Source organism: Labeo rohita, chromosome 18 (assembly GCF_022985175.1).
Source record: "Labeo rohita strain BAU-BD-2019 chromosome 18, IGBB_LRoh.1.0, whole genome shotgun sequence".
Classification (NCBI taxonomy): Eukaryota; Metazoa; Chordata; class Actinopteri; order Cypriniformes; family Cyprinidae; genus Labeo; species Labeo rohita.
The window spans coordinates 4,064,509-4,083,648 of record NC_066886.1 but is presented as its reverse complement, the minus strand read 5'-3'; the positions used below and the strand labels follow the sequence as shown (position 1 = coordinate 4,083,648).

Sequence of the window (19,140 nt, the reverse complement as noted above, 5' to 3'; positions counted from 1 at the left end):
CAGACCAGTCTGAAGGTCTGACCTGAATTTGGTGGTTGTGGCTTTAAAGCTCTAGGAGGAGATACTAAGTTTTGGCTCGGAAGAAGAAGCAGCTTATACTGTATAGCAGAACAGTAAGTTGGCTTTTTCAAGCCAACTTAATTCTGCTGCACTTAAGGTTCACAGAAGGATGTAGCCTCCATTATCCATAATAGAAGAAGTTTGGAACAACTAGGACTCTTCCTAGAGCTGGCCTCTTGGTCAAACTGAGCAATTGATTGAGAATAGACTGGCCTTGGTTAGACTGGTCACCAAGAAGTTGACGTTGACTCTAGTTGGGTTTCATGATCATATATGCAGATGGGAGAAACTTACAGAAGGACAAACATCACTGCAACACTACACCAACACTCCACTCAATCCTCTTCTCAGTGAAGACATGACATGAAAACCAACTTGAAATCTGGATCAAAACAAGATTGGGAGAAACAAAATTCTCTGGTCTGATGAACCTTAATTCCAAGCATCATGCGTAGAGGAAACCAGGCACTGCTCATCACCTGCACAGTAGCATCCCAAAAGTAAAGTGTGCTGGTAGGAGCCTCATGCTATGGGGCTGTTTTTCAGCAGCAGGGACTAAAGGACTCATCGGAGTAAAAGAAAAGCTAAGTGCACCCAAGTATTGCAATAGCCTTAATGAAAACCTAGTCCAGAGCATTCAGAACCTCAGACTTGGCAGAAAGTTCACTTTCCAACAGGACAATGACCCTAAGCACACAGCAAGAACAGCTTACAGACAACTCTGTGAATGACTTCGAGTGGCCCAGCCACAGCCTGAGCTTGAGCCCAATCAAACGTTTCTGGAGAAACCTGAAAATCTCTGCCAGCCCCCATCCAAGCTGACAGAGCCTGAAAGGTGAAGAGCTGAGGCAAAGAATGGCAGATGTGCAAAACTTGTCAGATCATACCCAAAAAGACTTGAGTCTGTAAAGGTGCTTCAGCTAAGTATTGAGTTAAGGGTATGAATACTTATGCAATTTACTAATTTCATTATTTTGTTTTTCATAAATTTGCAAAGTTGTCACAAATCTGTTTTGTGCTTTGCATTATGGTTTATGGAGTTTACATTGATGTATAACATAGCACTTGTTTATGTGTAGTCAGTGTGCATGCAATCTGTTTTTTTCAGTACTTGATTAAATGCCTAAGGGTTCATGGCAGATCAACTCATTAGTTGGTTCTGCTGTTTTCCCCCCCCCTATGAAGCATTGTTTTCACACTTCACATTTCTCTGAAAAACGCTTTTGATATCCTCAGTTGTTTTCAGATAAGCAGCCAAATGACAGATGAATGACAGTCATGTAGTCACACCTCTCTTCTAGCCACATTAAATGAACCATTGAAACGTGAGAATGTTGAGTGATGCTTTTATATGTATTTAAAAAAAACAGTTTTGTCACCCAAATGCTTAGGTATGCAAGAAACCTTTAAAGGGATAGTTCACCCAAAAATGTTCTGTCATTAAATACTCACCCTCATGTCGTTTCAAACCCGTAAGACCTTTGTTCATCTTCAGAGCACAAATTAAGATGTTTTTGATGAAATCAGTGAGCTTTCTGACCCTACATAGATAGCAATGCATCTGAAATGTTCCCAGACCCAGAAACGTAGAGAGAAATGATCGAATAAAGTTATTTTAGTTTTTTTAGCGCACAAAAAGTATTCTCATAGCTTCATAAAATTAAGGTTGAACCACTGATGTCACATGGACTATTTTAACTATCTTTCTGGGCCTTAAACGTGGTAGTTGTGTTGCTGAAGATATAAAATATCTAAATTTGTGTTCCGAAGATGAACAAAGGTCTTACAGGTTTGGTATGACATTCTGTCTAATTAAAGACAGAATTTTAATTTTTGGGTGAACTATTCCTTTAAAGTAATTTTTATCCTGTTATCTTTACATATATTATTTCACATTTCATATAATGTTTGTGTGTGTGTACTGGTATCACCAATGTTATTATGTCCCCACAGGGTTGCAAGTCATAACACCGGTCAGTTTTCATCTTGTGGGGACATTTTTTTGGTCCCTATGAGGAAAACAGCTTTGAAAATCTAAAAATGAAGAACGTTTTGTGTTTTGGTTATGGAAAATACAGTTTGTACAATAGAAAAAACATTATGGCTATGGAAACTCCCAGTAATTCATGGAAACCATCCACGTGGTCATTTAAAATGTAAATCTTCAAGTTCTAAATGATGATTGATGGGTATGTATTGTAGTTGGTTGCTAATTAAAGTCATTTAATGATCGTAAGCTTTCATCACTTGTTTGTACGGTTGCATTTTCAGTTTTTTTCATAAATGCAATGGTTAAAATATCTCAAAACACCTGAATAAAGATAAATGAACTAAAATATATATTAAATTTTTTTTTCTAAGAAAAAAAAAAGTGAAACTGTATTTTTAGGATGTCATTTTTCTGAAATCTTACACTTACACTCATACACTTCCTGCTCTACAGCTTCTGCAGGTATGTTTCCCCACATCATTCTTACTATCAGGAAGTTTTGCTTTCCCATAAATCATCTGGTAGGTGGCATAACGAAAGAACATTTTTGAGATTACTTTTTATTATTAGACTTTTCAACACTAAGCTTATAAGCAGGTTTGTTGCTTATAAGTTAGTGAGTGAGGATCATTATCATGTAGATTAATTTAATTAATTTACAAATAGTCCACAAGAGAAATTAATAGTTGAATTTATAAAAATGACCCTGTTCAAAAGTTTACATACACTTGATTCTTAATACTTTTATTACCTGAATCATCCACAGCTGTGTTTTTTTGGTGTAGTGATAGTTGTTTACGAGTCCCTTGTTTGTCCTGAACAGTTAAACTGCCTGCTGTTCTTCAGAAAAATCCTTCAGGTCCCACAATTTTTTTTTTTTTTAGCATTTTTGTGTATTTGAACTCTTTACAAAGACTGTATGATTTTAAAATCAATCTTTTCACACTAAGGACAACTGAGGGACTCATATGCAACTATTACAGAAGGTTCAAATGCTCACTGATGCTCCAGAAGGAAAAAAACTTTTGAACGGAATGAAGATGTGTACATTTTTCTTATTTTACCTGAATATCATATCTTTTTCATTTAGTACTGCTCTTTAAAAGCTACAGAAGACACTACATGGATCATTCAGGTAACAACACAGTATTAAGAATCAAGTGTATGTAAATTTTGAACTGGGCACTTTTTTAAATTCAACTTTTATTTTCTCTTGTGGTCTACAGGTGCATCTCAATAAATTAGAATGTCGTGGAAAAGTTAATTTATTTCAGTAATTCAACTCAAATTTTGAAACTCATGTATTAAATAAATTCAATGCACACAGACTGAAGTAGTAGTTTAAGTCTTTGGTTCTTTTAACTGTGAGGATTTTGGTTCACTTTTAACAAAAACCCACCAATTCAACTTAATCTCAACAAATTAGAATACTTCAAAAGACTATTAAAAAAATATTTTTAGCAAATTGTTGGCCTTCTGGAAAGTATGTTCGTTGACTGTACATGTACTCAATACTTGATAGGGGCTCATTTTGCTTTAATTACTGCCTCAATTTGTCGTGGCATGGAGGTGATCAGTCTGTGGCACTGCTGAGGTGGTATGGAAGCCCAGGTTTCTTTGACAGTGGCCTTCAGTTCATCTGCATTTTTTTGGTCTCTTGTTTCTCATTTTCTCTTGACAATAGATTCTCTATGGGGTTCAGGTCTGGTGAGTTTGCTGGCCAGTCAAGCACACCAACACCATGGTCATTTAACCAACTTCTGGTGGGCAGGTGCCAAATCCTGCTGGAAAATGAAGTCAGCATCTTTATAAAGCTGGCCAGCAGAAGAAAGCATGAAGTGCTCTAAAATTTCTTGGTAAACGGGTGCAGTGACTTTGGTTTTCAAAAAACACAGTGGACCAACACCAGCAGATGACATTGCACCCTCCAGACTCTAGGATCTTGGTTTCCAAATGAAATACAAAACTCTCTTCTGAAAAGAGGGCTTTGGACCACTGGGCAACAGTCCATTTCTTCTTCTCCTTAGCCCAGGTAAGACGCCCCTTTGACGCCTAATTTGTTGAGATAGTGAATTGGTGGGTTTTAGGTTAAATGTGAGCCAAAATCATCACAATTAAAAGAAACAAAGACTTAAACTACTTCAGTCTGCGTGCATTGAATTTATTTAATACACAAGTTTCACAATTTGAGTTGAATTACTGGAAAAAAAAAACTTTTCCACGACATTCTAATTTATTGAGATGCACCTGTATATACAATGTATGTATGTAATTTCAGTTAAAGTTTATTTCAAATAACAAGACATAAATAATCTTTTAATGTTAATTAAGAATATTAAAAGCAATTTTTGAGTGCCATGTGATTTATATCAGAGGGAAAGTGTGTGTGAACAATCTTATAAAACCACCTTAACCTCATTCTTTTAGTTTTATATGATTCTCTACTAAAGCCATTTATTTATTTCTTATAGTGTATAAAAGTAAAGCAGTACACATAATAATCACACAATAATTGCTGAATAAACACTTTCTGCACACAACATGAACCATGGTGGGTATTTTTGCAAATGACCACACAACAACACAATAAATACTTAACTTGTACATTTTATTTTAAAACCAACATTCATTCATAAGTGTTTGTTCTACTGGAATGCCTTTTCTAAGACTAATTGAAGGTTCATGTTTTTTCCATTACATCCCAATAAGCGTCTTATGTTCAATGAGGCATGTTGTGTGAAAGTGAAGAAGGAAATAAGTGGGAAAAAAAATACAATATGTTAAAAGAATTTTGCTCACAAGATACGCAAGCAAACTGTAAAGACTTTAACGGCAATTTATAGTCTGAAAGGATGTAGTTCTTTGTGTATTTAGTCAAACTGGCCATTGAAGGATCTCACAAGGTGGACAGCAGATGCATGCGGTCAATAGATCTTGTTTTTCTGGAATTATATACGAAGAACCCCACCAACACCACAAAGGAGACAACAAAGAGTCCTGCAAAGACCCCGGTGCTTGTGCTCATGTGTAGAAATCCACTGTCATTTGAGGCTACAAAATAAAAGAGGAAGTGAGTTACATTGAAGATCATGACATAGAAGTCACAGTAGCACTACACAATAAGGTTCCATTCCTTAATATTAGTGAAAAATTAAAATTTGCTAAAAATGTACTCATCCACATCATATAGTGGAGCACATTAATGAAAAATCGTTCACTTTGTGGTACAAGCGCCAAATTTGGTACACAAGTGCTTTTGGACCTACTATCTCATAAAAGTACGTTGCCCACTTGAACAAACAAAGTGGCCACCATTTTTCAAGATGGCCGCCATTGGAAGTGGTTTGAAACAGCGTTTGAACTATATTTTGATTGAATAGTCCTATTCTGATGGTTTATACATTGAAATATGTGTTTTTGCACATGAGAAATACAACTCTGCATTTAGAAAATCAAAATTATTGAATATTATGATGATACAATGCGAATTAAATGAAAAAAACACTCACAAACAAAGACATTAGTTTCACTTAAAGCTTTTGGACCTGTAAGCTACTTGTAGGGGAGGCCACGTAGAGGCTGTCTTTGTCTCCCCCATTTTTTTTTTTTTTTTTTTATAGGCTATTTTTTTTTTTTTTTTTTTTTTTTTTTTTAGATAACGGTATAAAAACACAGAAAAGGTGTCAAAGCATAGGATGCATGTTTTATGATCCAGAACTTGAATCAACATAACTTAAAAAATAATAATACAAATATCCAACTCAAACATTCAACTTAAACTTGGTTGTTCTATTTTCTTAGCCCTCACATGCACAGGCACACAACTGTGTGCACTTCAGGCCAAAGCGATAGCATTTGCATCGTCCTTGGCATTCAGTCTTGCAGCCACATTTTGTCAACTGCTCACAAGTCTGAGCAATGGGTGGAAGGGTTGTCCAGAGAACTTGCCAGATCTGACCATCTTTTTGCCAGCCCCAGTTGGCAGGACTTTCAGTTTGCATTTTGCACACTGTTGCTTGGCCCCATATACAGGCAGCTTGGAAAGCAGACCGTTTCACATGCTGAACGAGGGATGCGCTTGTTGGTGGAATGGCATCATAAGACCTTTGCTTCCGAGCAAACAAGTCCAGTCTTGCCTCATCAACCTTGCATGTAGTACTTTGCTTGTCATACATGGTGATGACAAACTTCTCAAGGATGTTGAGGTCTGCATCTTCTATGATAGGTGGGTATTGGCTGAGCTTTTTGAAGACAGGACTAACTTCAGGGCAAACCTCCCATGCTTGCCATGCACTTTTCTTGCTTTTACCACGGAAAGCTGACACAACATCGCAGCCAGTGAAGGCATGGAAGAACAGCATGCCACTGGATTTCTCTGGGCCAAGATTCACCACCATATCATGAATTGGCAACCACCTAATGGACTGACCCTGGCCAAATTCTATCCAGATCTTTTCCAAGCCTGCATCCTGAAGAGTCGCAAAAACATTGACTGCAACCACAAGAATATCTGTGTCGCATGCCTTAATCAACACAGACTTTATCTGTTGCTTGGTTGCATGAAGAGCATGTGTGAAGATTCTGGAGTCAGCTTCTTCGTGGTTGCAAGGACTTAAACCTTCAAGGCTGATGGGTTTGTTTGAAAGAGCCTGCTCTCCTTTGGTCACAACTACGACATTGTCAGGACACAAGGTCACTATCTTCTCTGCTAGGAACCCAAAGAGTTCAGTCTTGTTTTCATTGTCTCGCAAGAAGCTTTTCCAGTTGGGCGGTAGTTTGGTTTTGTCGGTCACTCTACGTCGACCTCCCTTACCTCTGTTTGACCTTGTTTCAGCCTTCAGGCTTGAAGTCCAGTAGACATCAAAAATTATGTCTGTTCGCTCATACTTTGATGAGTATGCCTGGATCTTTGGAACTACATCTTGGACAGCATATTCCTCAAAGTTCTTTGATGTCTTTGGAGACAATGAATACACAAGAGAGGAACCATCAATGATAATAGCACCACATTCTGGTTGTTTGTCAGGAGGAGAAATGGTAGCTTCCAAAATGTTTGCAAGCTGAGACTTCTGGCCGTAGTAGAGTTTCCCTGTGTCGCTCAGTGCTGCAGGGAAAGACTGATTCTCATGCTTAAAGAACTCAAGCAGGTCACACTCTCGTGATTGGCAGGATATAAAGAGCTGTGAGAACAGGCGACAGTCATCTTTGAGTACCTGCTTCTTCATGTCACTGCAAGCTGAAGCTGCTTCTTGGCGAAAGAAGTCAACTTTGTTCTTTTTAATCGGCCTATAGAAGGAAGTCTCATCACCCAGACCATTGAAAAAGTCTCTGAAGGCAACTTGACCTTTCTCCAAGTGAGTTCTTACAAGCTCAGCAGCACTGGGATGTGCAATGTTTTTTGTGTCCAATGTGAGCAGATCTTTGGACTCTTCCTGAAAAGGATTACCCAGATCCTTCATCACAGCAAACAACCTCTGGACCTTGTCAGTGAAGGACTTCTGAGACTGACGAGTCTGCTCATGATGCCTGATATCTTCAGTTGCTTCATTGACCTCAGATGCCAACTCATACTGGTTGACTAACTGGCTAACTTCTGGTCCAGACACCATCCACCGCCTCAGTGCAGATGGATCCTCAGTAACTCCAATGGCACCACCATCACCTTTAACAACTGCATTAGCCTGCTCGTGAGCTTGGTCAATGGCTATGCCTGAGAACTCCCTGTGAGTCTTGTGGACCACAAACTTTCCCAGCTGAAATTCATTGAAAATCTGAGGGTGAGTTTGCTCCAAAGAAACCATGTCTCTGAGGTGAATGGGGAGCCATCGAGCATAGTTCACATTGTTGTTTGCAAAGAAGAAGGGGATTAGAGCAGACAGTGCTTGACAATACAAGTTGAAGTTAGCCTCTCTGAAAGACCTGACCAGCGAGAAAATCACCAATTCCATTGACAACACAAGCTCCCAGAATTGAAACTGAGGACTCTCCTTCCTGCACTTCTCACACCAGTCATTGAAATTCAGCGCTCCATCATTCTGATCTGCACAATGGTACTCATATGCTTCCTTTCGGAGCATGTACAGACAGCATGCTGTAACTTGGTGCATGTGGCGTGTTCTTGTGACACTTGAGGCAGAAAGAAAGGAGTCAGCTGTTCCTGAAGAGGCCACCACAGCCTCCACAAGAGCACCTGTCCACCCACTACTCTGAAGCAGGGTCCCAAGTGATCTGAATGCAGCCATCTCTATGTGGAGACCGCCAAACATTACAACAAATTTGTCCTCACCATACAGGTCAGGCCAGTGCCACTGGACTTGTTTGGCAATAGAATAAATAGGCTGGTCTGCAGTTATCACAGGGACCTGACCAGGGTTGAGGTGTGCAATAGCATCCCTGACTTTGTTCATGGTATGCCTCACTGTGGCAATAGAATGGGCCTCATCGCGAAGAAGGGGGAAGAGTGAGGTAATGCTCACATCAAATGCAAGACCTCGCTTCTTCTCTGCATGGTGAGCTGACCAAGTGATGTTAACCTCATCATCTACATCTTGTGTTAGGCTAACCTTCTGCAGCCATTCATATTCATTTGTCAGGAGGAGAGTTGGCAGAGATGCATATGTGACATTGCCCTTTGGAGGAGATGGCTTCTTTTTTGTGAAGAAAGCAGGGTGGACATTTGTATAGGAATCAGGAAGTTCCGGGACTTTCTTTACACTGCTGTTCTTAATAAGAATTGGTTCTCGAACTTCGCCTTGATTTTCTGATGATGTATGTTGGAAGATGGAGATGCTGGTTCCATGAAATGATGAAGTCGCAGTTGTAGATGAAGGATTGTGATCGATGTTATCCATTGCACTTGTGCAGAAGAGGCCTTTTCTTAGTTTGGGGGACAAACCAGACCTTCTTCAATGTATCTGTTTACAACTGCATCTCCCAACTGAGCTGATATGTCAAGTACTCGATTATATGGAATACTAAGACCATGGTCATGCAGCATTTCCACAAGGTGTCTCTTTCTGGTCTTAGCATAAATAGACATCCCTATATAGACCGGAAATGGGGTTTCCCTGTCTCTGGAATGCCTTTGTGTGGCAGCACCTTCTTTGCACTTGGCAAAGCAGTTGTATTGAAGGAGCTGAGCCATTGCCAGATCATTTGTAGTCGCTCCAAATTTCAGCTGAGATTTTATATCTGCCCCATGTTCAATCATACAGACAAACTGAAGTAGAGCTGGAGGAAAGGAATCGTGCACTGAACTCTCATAGAGATTGCCCTCAAACTTAGACTTGTGATTCACCATGTGCCTGCGCAATATCTGGGCAGCTTTGGCGAGAATAATGGCATCAGCATCGGATGACGCTTCTGACAAGACTGGACCAACATCTTTTCAAATGCCAGAAGTATATCTCGCCCTTTCTTGTAGGCTACAAGTCCAGGTATCTCTGCCAAAAGCCTTTCTTTCAGTCGGGTCGCATTCACATCAGGTAGGTCTGTCCCAAACTGCTTAAGTCTCTCCCTGTAAAGATTAACCAATTCAGCAAGTCGGAACACAGAAGGCCCATCACTGTTTGTTTTTTTTGCCTCAATGACATAGGTCAGAAGTTCAGAGAACACCAAATGAAAGGCTTCCTTTTCTTGAGACGACTGGATTTTTTCTTGTTTTTCCGCTTTAATGTGTGCCCTCTCTCTGTGATACAGGTCCGTTAAGCAAGACCAGTGGTATTTAAGTTCTAGGGCCACCACATCTCCGCCACTCAATAATGCCAGAAGCTTTCCGTCATTAAGGTTACGAGCACATTCATTGAGCCTCTCATTCAGCTGCATGGTCATGGCTTGTCGCATCTCTGATGTTGGTTCCATCTTTTCGCATAAGAAACACTGCTGTACTTCAGTGCTAGCCCTTCGAATTTTTTGATGTCCTTCACCAGGATCATTTTGAGTTTCAGCTGCTCTTTTAGTGGCACGCTTGAGTTTGTAGTTGCTAAACATTTTGCGACAATTTTGGTGATACATTGCACCGTTTCGCCTCAATGTATCCTCAATGCCACCTCCATCATCCAATCTGGATGTGTCTAACCTGATGGGCAACAGGTTGATTGCCTGAAATAGAGGTATGTTTTTGGCTATCATGGAATAGCCGTCAGAACTACACTCATAACGGGTAGGGGGAGACTTCAACGCTGCTTTTGTATCTGTCTGACAGAGGCAACACTTGCTCCAGTCAGTTTTAGTAGCACAACTCAATGGATTATCGGCAGACATCTTATACAGTTGAAGGTCGAGGGATTATCCTTTTACCACCCAAACATACAAAATATCATAGCACATTGGAATATGGGATGCAACTAGGTTCAAGTATCTGGTGCCCTACACCTAGCCCGATCGTTCATCCAGTGCCATAAATCCCGTGCGATCTGTACACCATCCAGGTAACTAAAGCCCCGTTACCCTTGGCTCGGTTATCCCGCGCTGGCACATCCTGTCAATTCAGGTGCGGCTATCTAACTACAATACTACAACTAACTAAACTTCTAGTTGAGTCTATACAGGGGCTTATTAGATAGCATTTGGGACACTAAAGTATACTACAACTACAGTGAGTACACCACTACAACAGTTAGTAAACTACAACTACAGTTAGTACACTACAAGCTGACACTGAACCCCATGCTGAGTCTCACAGCAGTGATGTCACCAGTGTGCCCTGGTTGTGCTTTGACATCACTCTTATAAAAAATTACTAACCAATAAATCTTGACCACAGAATTTTAATGAATTATCATTTATATTGCTAAATTAGTACTTTAATTTCAGTAAAGAACGCTTGTGTTGCTGTATGTGTGTGTGTGTGCGTGTGTGTGTGTGTGTGGTGAGTGACAGTCAAAAGTTTGGACACATTTTCACAAATGATTCACACAAAAAACACATCCCTCAGAATTCTGCAGATTTTCACTTAAGATCATTGCAGAAAACTGAAGAAAAAACGCAAAAACGCTACTTTTTAGTCATTTAATAGCCATTATCTTGAAAATTGGTGGCCATATTGGAATTCAATTGACACCATCGAGTTATTCCAGTCATAATACATTCATTTTGATGCTTGGATCATTAACATTCTTCTGTTAATTCAAGTTCTACCTCGAAAACCTTTTTTTGGCGTTTGACGAGGCGGCCATCTTGAAAACTGGCGGCCCTCTTGGATTTTCAGCTGGGCAACGTACTTTTATTAGAAGGTATGTCCTGGACATCATTTGTACCAAATTTGGTGCTTGTACCATGAAGTGAACGATTCGGCTCAAAAATGGACTTAAGCAGCCCCACTAATAGGTGAGTTTGTTTCTTCATCAGAACAGATTTGTAATGTAGCATTACATCACTTGCTCAAACATCACAATAATCCACAAGTAATCCACACCAGTCCAGTCCATCAATTAAATGGTATGGTTTTTTTTTTATGTCTAAAATGCTTGTTAAACGAGTTTAAATGTATGCAATATTGTAAACTGTGTAAACAAATAAATTCAATTTGTCTTGTATTATGTCCATGTGTTCTTGCTTAATAATAAATGATAATATTTTGATAAGTTCCAGTCCATTTTAAACCAGTTGTTTTTAAACAATAGTTGACTTAAGTAAAATAACTCGACGTGTTCTGTCCAATATTTACCCAGCGCTGGGTTGCCAAATAACCCGAGTTGGGTTGTTTTTAACCCAGCATTTTTAGAGTGTGATGTTTTCAACTTCAAAGTGTTGTTTTCGACTAAAATGAGTCTTTTATCTATAATATTGCTTTCTCAGAAAAAGTCGACTCATCAGGAGAGAAATATGTACAGATCAAACACTGTCTACAAGCAAAGGTGTTGGTGGATTTTGATGTGAAAGGACAGCAAGAAATGGACTTCATTATGGATTATGGTCTATGTGGCCGAAGTTACAAATGTCGTTAAAACATGTTGGACGGTGAATTTGTTTCTTATGAACATGAAGCTTTTTGCTTCATAAGGCTGATGGACTGAAGTGGTGTGGATTATTGTGATGTTTTTATCAGTTGTTTGGACTCTCATTCTGACGGCACCCATTCACTGCAGAGAATCCATTGATGAGGAAGTAATGCAATGTCTACATTTCTGCAAATCTCTTCCTATGAAGAAACAAACATCTTGGGTGGCATGTGCGTCATTACATTTTCATCAAATTTTTGGGTGAGCTATTGCTTTAACAAACATTAACAGAGATGAATGAATACCACAGGAAATATATTACTCATTGTTAGTTAATATTAGTTAATGTAAACTAATAGTTAACTAAGTGTTGCTAAAATCATATTAGTCACTGTTTAAAGAAATAATTCAGTCAAAAATGAGAATAAATAAATTGTACTTTCAGTAAGCTATTCTATTAAACCATTTTCACATACCAGCATTATGAGTCTGTCTCGCCACACGCAAGGGACCCTGGGTGATGTAGTGCCTGGCAGTTTCGTAGCTCACATCTCGTCTACGTCTGCGTGTGGCTTGGTCTAGACAGCCTTGGGCACATCTGGAGTTTGTGCTGTCTTTTGCACACAGGATCACGGAGCAGCTAATGTATACCTGTCAATGTGTATTTACAGAATTATAATGAAATGTTGATGCTAAACACAATTTACACTTGTGTACTGAACATGCAAATGTGTTGTACCTCATCGAAGCCTCCTGTGAATTTGAAAGCTTGGATCTCAAAGTCATACTTTGTGGAGTTAGCTTTGTAAATCATGACTGTGTCATCCTTAATACACCTGAAATAACAATCAGACAACAGATTGACTTCTGATGTCTGTTCCTCTTCAGTTGCACTATTATTGCATATATTAGGAAAACTGGAATTGTGCATGATTTCTTTCAGATTAAAAAGAAAATGCAACACGGTGCCCTCATTACGTGTTGATAAACTGAATTTATTTGATCAAAAATACAGTAAAAGCTGTAATATTGTGAGATGTTATTACAATTTAAAATAACTGTTTTCTATTTTAATATATTTTAAAATATAATTTATTCCTGTGATGCAAAGCTGAATTTTAGCATCATTACTCCAGTCTTTAGTCTCACATGATCCTTCAGAAATCATTCTAATATGCTGATTTGCTGCTCAAGAAACATTTATTATCACTATTGAAAACGGTTGTGCTGCTTCATATTTTTCTCCTAAATATTTTGATTCTGAATAGAAAGTTCAAAAGAACATCATTTATTTGAAACAGAAATTATTTGTAGTGTTATGTCTTTACTGACACTTGATTAATTTGATCAGTGCTGAATTAAAGTATTAATTAAAGCAATGAAATTACTCAGTCGCAGATCATTTTTGCAGATTAAGTTCTGAGAGTAATTTGACCTTGTAATTAAATGACATTGTTTTCTTTCACTAACACGGTGTAAACAAGCGTGTTTAGCAATGAAAAAGCCTTAAGGTGCACAAAGTCTTTAATCGGGTGCAATCATCAATCTTTAGCGTCACGCTTGTTTTTCACATTATTACACCACACCTGTGGTAAACCACAGTAATGATAAATGGCTCTGAGAAAAGCCATTGTAAGGTTGAACAAAGCCTTGAAGGCCGAATGTGTATTGAAAGGAGACCACCTACTTTGTCCAATTGCTTGAACCTGAAACCTATTTGTTAGTCCGAAAGCTTAATCTAGCAAGTCTTTAATTTAGCAAAGCTCCTGCAGTGTTTTAGGCGTTACCAATGAAAAGCTTAGAATACTGAGACTTACTATAGGCCTGCTTAATCTATCATTAGTGTATGTGATTGCTCATACTCATGGCTGGAGTACTATAAAACAGGCAAAATCCTACTCTTTTGTTCTGAAAATCTAACTTCATGATAGCCTCACCCATCTTTGATGATGTCATAAAAGACAGCACTGAATGGATTGTCTTCAGGAGTGGCTCTGCAGGACTCGACGAAGAGAGTGACCTCTGGTAGAGCAGTATGAGCTTCAATGCCCATGTAAATCTTGTCCATCAGCTGAACCTGCACTGGATACAGGCTGGGATCTACCTGTCTGTTGAAGCTGCTGTCGGTAAAGACTTCAAACGAGTAACCGAACGTGCCGAAGCTGGATTCGGTGAAGATGTAGTCAGATTTATGGTTGACGTAGCGGTTGGAGACACTGGCCATTTTGGGATACTGGCAGGAGAAGCCGAATTTAACTTGATTGCGTCTGGTGATGACAGCATTCGGGTTCTCGAAGGAGTTGATCTCGTTTTTGAAGACGATGAAATCTCCAGAGTCCTGATTGGCGTTCAAAACAAAGAAATAAAGAGAATGTAAAGGGCTTCAATGCAACACTCAAATATTTAACTCATAATACGCAGCTGTCATACATCCATCGTAGTGCCACAGGTGTTGAGGGACATCGTGCCAAGGATGTGGGTGTCATTAGAGGTGAGGGAGCAGGTGGGATCTCGCAGTTGGAGCCAGCTCTGGTCAATGCCATCCATGGAGGCTTTACTGACCACAATGCTGATGCTGTTATCTTTACAGATGACGTTTGCTTCACCTTGAAAGATATGATTCATTAAGTCACAATTCTGTTTCTTTTTTAATGTAACCTGCATTTAAATAGAAAAAACACTAAGGCATTAAACATATTTTGCACAATTATGTGAATGCAAATGCATCTAATGCAACACTGAACGTAAACAATGCCACAGAACCTAACAAAACTTTTTTTATTACTGCTGAAAATGGTCAGTAATTGTCATTTTTGGGCTGTACTAATCGGCCGGACAGCTAAAAAACATTTGGAGCAGCAAACTGCCAAAAGTTATAACAAATCAAGGAGAAGAGTGCAAAAAAACTTTCTGAGGAACAAAAGGCATTTGTGGTTGGCCAAACGGAAGAATCTTGACAACATTTGTGTTTGTTCTTATTATTTCCGGGCAGGTAGGTGAAATATTATGCTAATATCTTAACTAATACTGCTCATAGGCATCTTTACCACCTATTAACTTTAGTTTGTCAAAATATTACTCCCTTTCCTGCTTACTAAGTCATTCTCTATATGATTTAGCAGCTCTGTGTGATCGTGGTTTGGAAAGCATAAAGTAGCAGAACAACATGGCGATAAGTGACTTTATTTGCGTTTTATGAGCGAGATCGACTGAATCATTCAATCTGCATTCGCGTGTGTATTTAGATATTTAGATAAAAGATGTTTCTGCTATTGTTTTTACCTGAAAGCACTCTTGTTTTTGCCACAGTCACAATGATGCACCTCATTTCCGACTGACTGATAAAGACAGATAAGAACTCTTAAGAAATTATGCAGACAACATAAATAACCAGTGAACGTAAACACAGACCCCATTTTACCTGTGAAGTGTGTCTGCTGCGAAACACACAGGTACATGACGGTACAGATCCGTCTCCTGTGGAGTCCAGGTCAGCGTTGCCACCATAACCCCGTTGCTCTCACTTTTCAGGGTCTTCGACATATTAAAAGGGCCACTGACCTGGAAGTCAGTGATGCTACACAGACAGGAGGAACAAAAAGATCAGATAACATTAACTCAAGTAAAACCTGATCTAGCAAACATGGTCAGTTGAGCATGTCAAGAGATTATTTCCTTCTTGATCCACTGGCTAAAAAAAGAATTCAGTTCTCATCTGTTCATCAAAATCACGGCACTTTTAAAATCTATTATGACTGCCACCAATAAGCAAAATGCAAATCTGGAGGTTGCAAATCTGCAGGTTGCAGATAATGAAACACTGGTTTAACAAAGATAGGAGAAATATTGTGATTCTAGTGTTGTTTGTGAAACACAAAGCATTATTCAGACCTGCTGTCTGAGATCTGTGCTCGGAGGATGATCTCATGCGCCTCTCCCACAGCGGCATGATGCACATCTCCATGTAAAGGAGTTGGTGTCAAGAACCTTGGTTTGTTCACACTTGGTACACAACCCTGAGATGGTGGGAGAACTGCAAGATGATGTAGATTGTGTTTAAATACAAAGAAATGCATGAACGCAGTATCAGATTTTTATAATGAACACAACAAACCTAAAGTAAATATGTTCCATACATTTTTTAAAAATAAAGGTTCTTTATTGGCATCTGTGGTAAATGAAGAACCTTGGATGGAATCCATGGAACCTTCTCAATGAACAAAAGGTTCTTTACAGTGGAAAAGGCACTTTAGATTATTAAAATGCTCTTTACACTAAGAAAAAAAAAATGGTTCTTTTGAGAACTGTTCACTGAAAGGTTCTTTGGAGAACCAAAAAAAAAAAAAAAAAAATGCTGCAAAAACCCTGTTTTGGATTGTTTATTTTAAAAATGCTGGATTGTTTCAACCCAACTTTGGGTCAAATATGAACTACCCAAACTGTTGGGTTATTTTTTTTCAATTAAATTTTTAACCCAAAAGTTGGGTTAGTTCATATTTGAGCCCAAAGTTGGGTTGAAACAACTAAGCATTTTTTTTTTGTTTGTTTGTTTTTTTTGTAATAGCACTAGTTTTACCTTGAACAAACTGTACTGAGTAGTTCACTTCTACTTTCAATTGCATGTTCTGCCAATTCCCCACAGAACCTGTTCATCTACAATTTTTCTTGCATTGTTTTGGCTCTTGCATGTCAAATGACAGAACTGGTTGTTCAGGTCAATTAAACACAAATGAATGTCAGTTTGTTTTTCTGAAGGCAATCGATGTCTCGAATATCGGTGGAGTAATACTTTAGCTCTACAATATGTCTAGTTTACGCTCTTTCCCATGCACTTTTGACTTCCATTTTCTTTAAGTATAAAAAAGTATTTTCTGCATGGACTTGAGGAACTTTTACAGTTACAGTTTACAGTTATTTGTGATGACTGCATTAGGGTTTTTATAAAACAGTTTAAATTGATTGCTCTGAATATTTCTTATACTGTAATATTATTTTTCGAAGTTGGAAATAAAACAATCATTGAAGTACATTTTACAAAAAAAAAAAAGACTTTCAATTTGTTTACTTCAAACGTTTGCCTTTAAATCTACATTTTTTTTTACTTGCTTTGTAATATTTTTTTTTTAAAAAACATACTAGATTTTCAGTGTATTTTGCCACATTAATACTTACGATATTCCTTTCAATTAATTTGTGAGACTTTGTACACTTAGAAAAAGAAAGATGTTGCTATTAATATTTCTACATTTTTTACTTAGAGTTTCATTTTTGTGATTTCTTCTAAAAAGCTATACACAAACTTACTAAGTTATTTAATTGCATGAGGGAGAGTCTTTGTTTGACACATAGCAGATAATGCGATTCTCACTCACTTTCCACTGCAAACTGCAGAGGCACTTGACTGAGAGCAGATGGGTTACTGCCGTTGTTGAGTGAATTTCTGACGCCATCATCGTCAGTCACAGTTATGTTTGAAACAGGATAATCTTCCAGCATGAGCTCAAACACATGTACACCCAAGTCCAGAGAACCTTCTCTGTACAAAGTGCATGAGTCCTACAAAAAACAATGAACCAACATTTTAATATTTTTTAAAAACCTTAGCATTTGCCCTTCCAATTTGAAGTTTTTCTCCAAGTTACCTCTTGAAGATGAATGTTTGGATGGTGATGGCAATCTGTGCAGTTGGCGTCATTAAACCTGCATCTCACAACATCGTCATCTGGATCATGCGCCAGCAAATGAATGCTCTGGAAGCAGTTCTGAGGAATCCTGTTTTGTCAAAAAGATGATGGAGCAAAATGCATTATTTATTTACGAAGGTGGATGCAAATGTAAAATATATGTATAAACACGTTATTTTAAAAAGCACACACCTTATGTTTGGAATTGCTGCTGAAACAGGGGATCTGTTTGGAGACTGAGTGTCAGATCGTCGGCCAGTGTTGACATGAGTGTGAAGTTTCCATCCACCGACACCATTAACATTACCCTCCCAGCAGCAACCAGAGGAACTGAAAGACATTGCATATGCATATGCATGTGTATTGTGTCATTTTTATGTGTTTAAATGCACGACAATATAGTTCATGTTATGCATTAACTACAGACTGTCAGACAATCCTTTAACTTAATTAACTTTTAAGGTCAATAGTGCATTTGGGGGTTTTGACGGGAATTTTTAATTATACTTGTATTTATTATGTGAAATTTGTGTAGTTTCGTTCTGTTATATAAAAACAGCATCAGAATTACCTCAGAGTGAATGGACCATTACTAGTGACATTGGTGGCCATGTGAGTCTCTGACTGGCACCACAGATTTTCAGATGTGCTGTCTGTCACCACAGGTTCGGATTTAGTGAGGATGCCACACGATCCACTCTTGCACATCCAGTCAACCTGAGAACCACAGGGCCCCCTGCTGGACTCTCTGTAGTAAAAGTGCACCTGCCAAAAACACATAGAGGAGACCAGGGCTACTTGTCACATTTAATATGATTGTTTTTTTCTTTTTTTTTTTTTTTTAAATCAGGAAAGGTTTATTTTTGTTAAGTCTTGACGAAAAACAAACAGACAAACACTGTAATTATATAATTAAAAATTGTATTTTAACTGTATAATAAAAAATAAAACTAATAATAGCAATGATAGCATCAATAGTTGGTATTATTAACTAAAACTATTAACAACGCTTTTAGTAATTAAAGTAAAGATTAAATAAAATATAAATATTAAATGAAATGAAATGAAATTTTATATATATATATTTTATATATAATAGCTATAATATATATATAATATACAATAATATATAATATATATATAGCTAATTTAAAAGATTAATAAATACTGTAATATATATAAAATATTATAATAATAAAATAATATTCCTTATCACCACAACAAGCTGAGAAACTTCAGATAAGTTTAGATTAGAAGCTTTTACATACTTGTATGACAGCAACAGACAGAAATAACAAATTACAGTGAAGTTCTAAAATTGTATTTACCTCCACTGATCCATCTGGAAATCTGTTTCCAGGCGTGAACATCATGGAACCCCCATAGAAACCTACGGCTGGTCCCAGAGCGAGAGCCAAGCTGATCAGCAGCAGCATCGCGACGTGTGCCATTGTGTCTGATGAAA

The 19,140-nt window shown here is 38.1% G+C and overlaps 1 protein-coding gene across 1 annotated transcript; it reads right to left on the bottom strand.

The window, feature by feature from the left end:
• Positions 1 to 4,641: 4,641 nt before the first annotated feature.
• Positions 4,642 to 19,140, bottom strand: LOC127180631 (uncharacterized). The gene is made up of 13 exons (XM_051134805.1): positions 19,004 to 19,140; positions 18,247 to 18,440; positions 17,868 to 18,005; positions 17,634 to 17,763; positions 17,364 to 17,547; positions 15,883 to 16,024; positions 15,413 to 15,568; positions 15,274 to 15,329; positions 14,422 to 14,597; positions 13,929 to 14,329; positions 12,731 to 12,827; positions 12,468 to 12,642; positions 4,642 to 5,101 (listed from the first exon to the last, which is right to left on the bottom strand). Exons 1-13 carry the CDS (start codon positions 19,124 to 19,126, stop codon positions 4,947 to 4,949), a joined length of 2,127 nt encoding a protein of 708 aa, XP_050990762.1. The 5' UTR covers positions 19,127 to 19,140; the 3' UTR covers positions 4,642 to 4,946.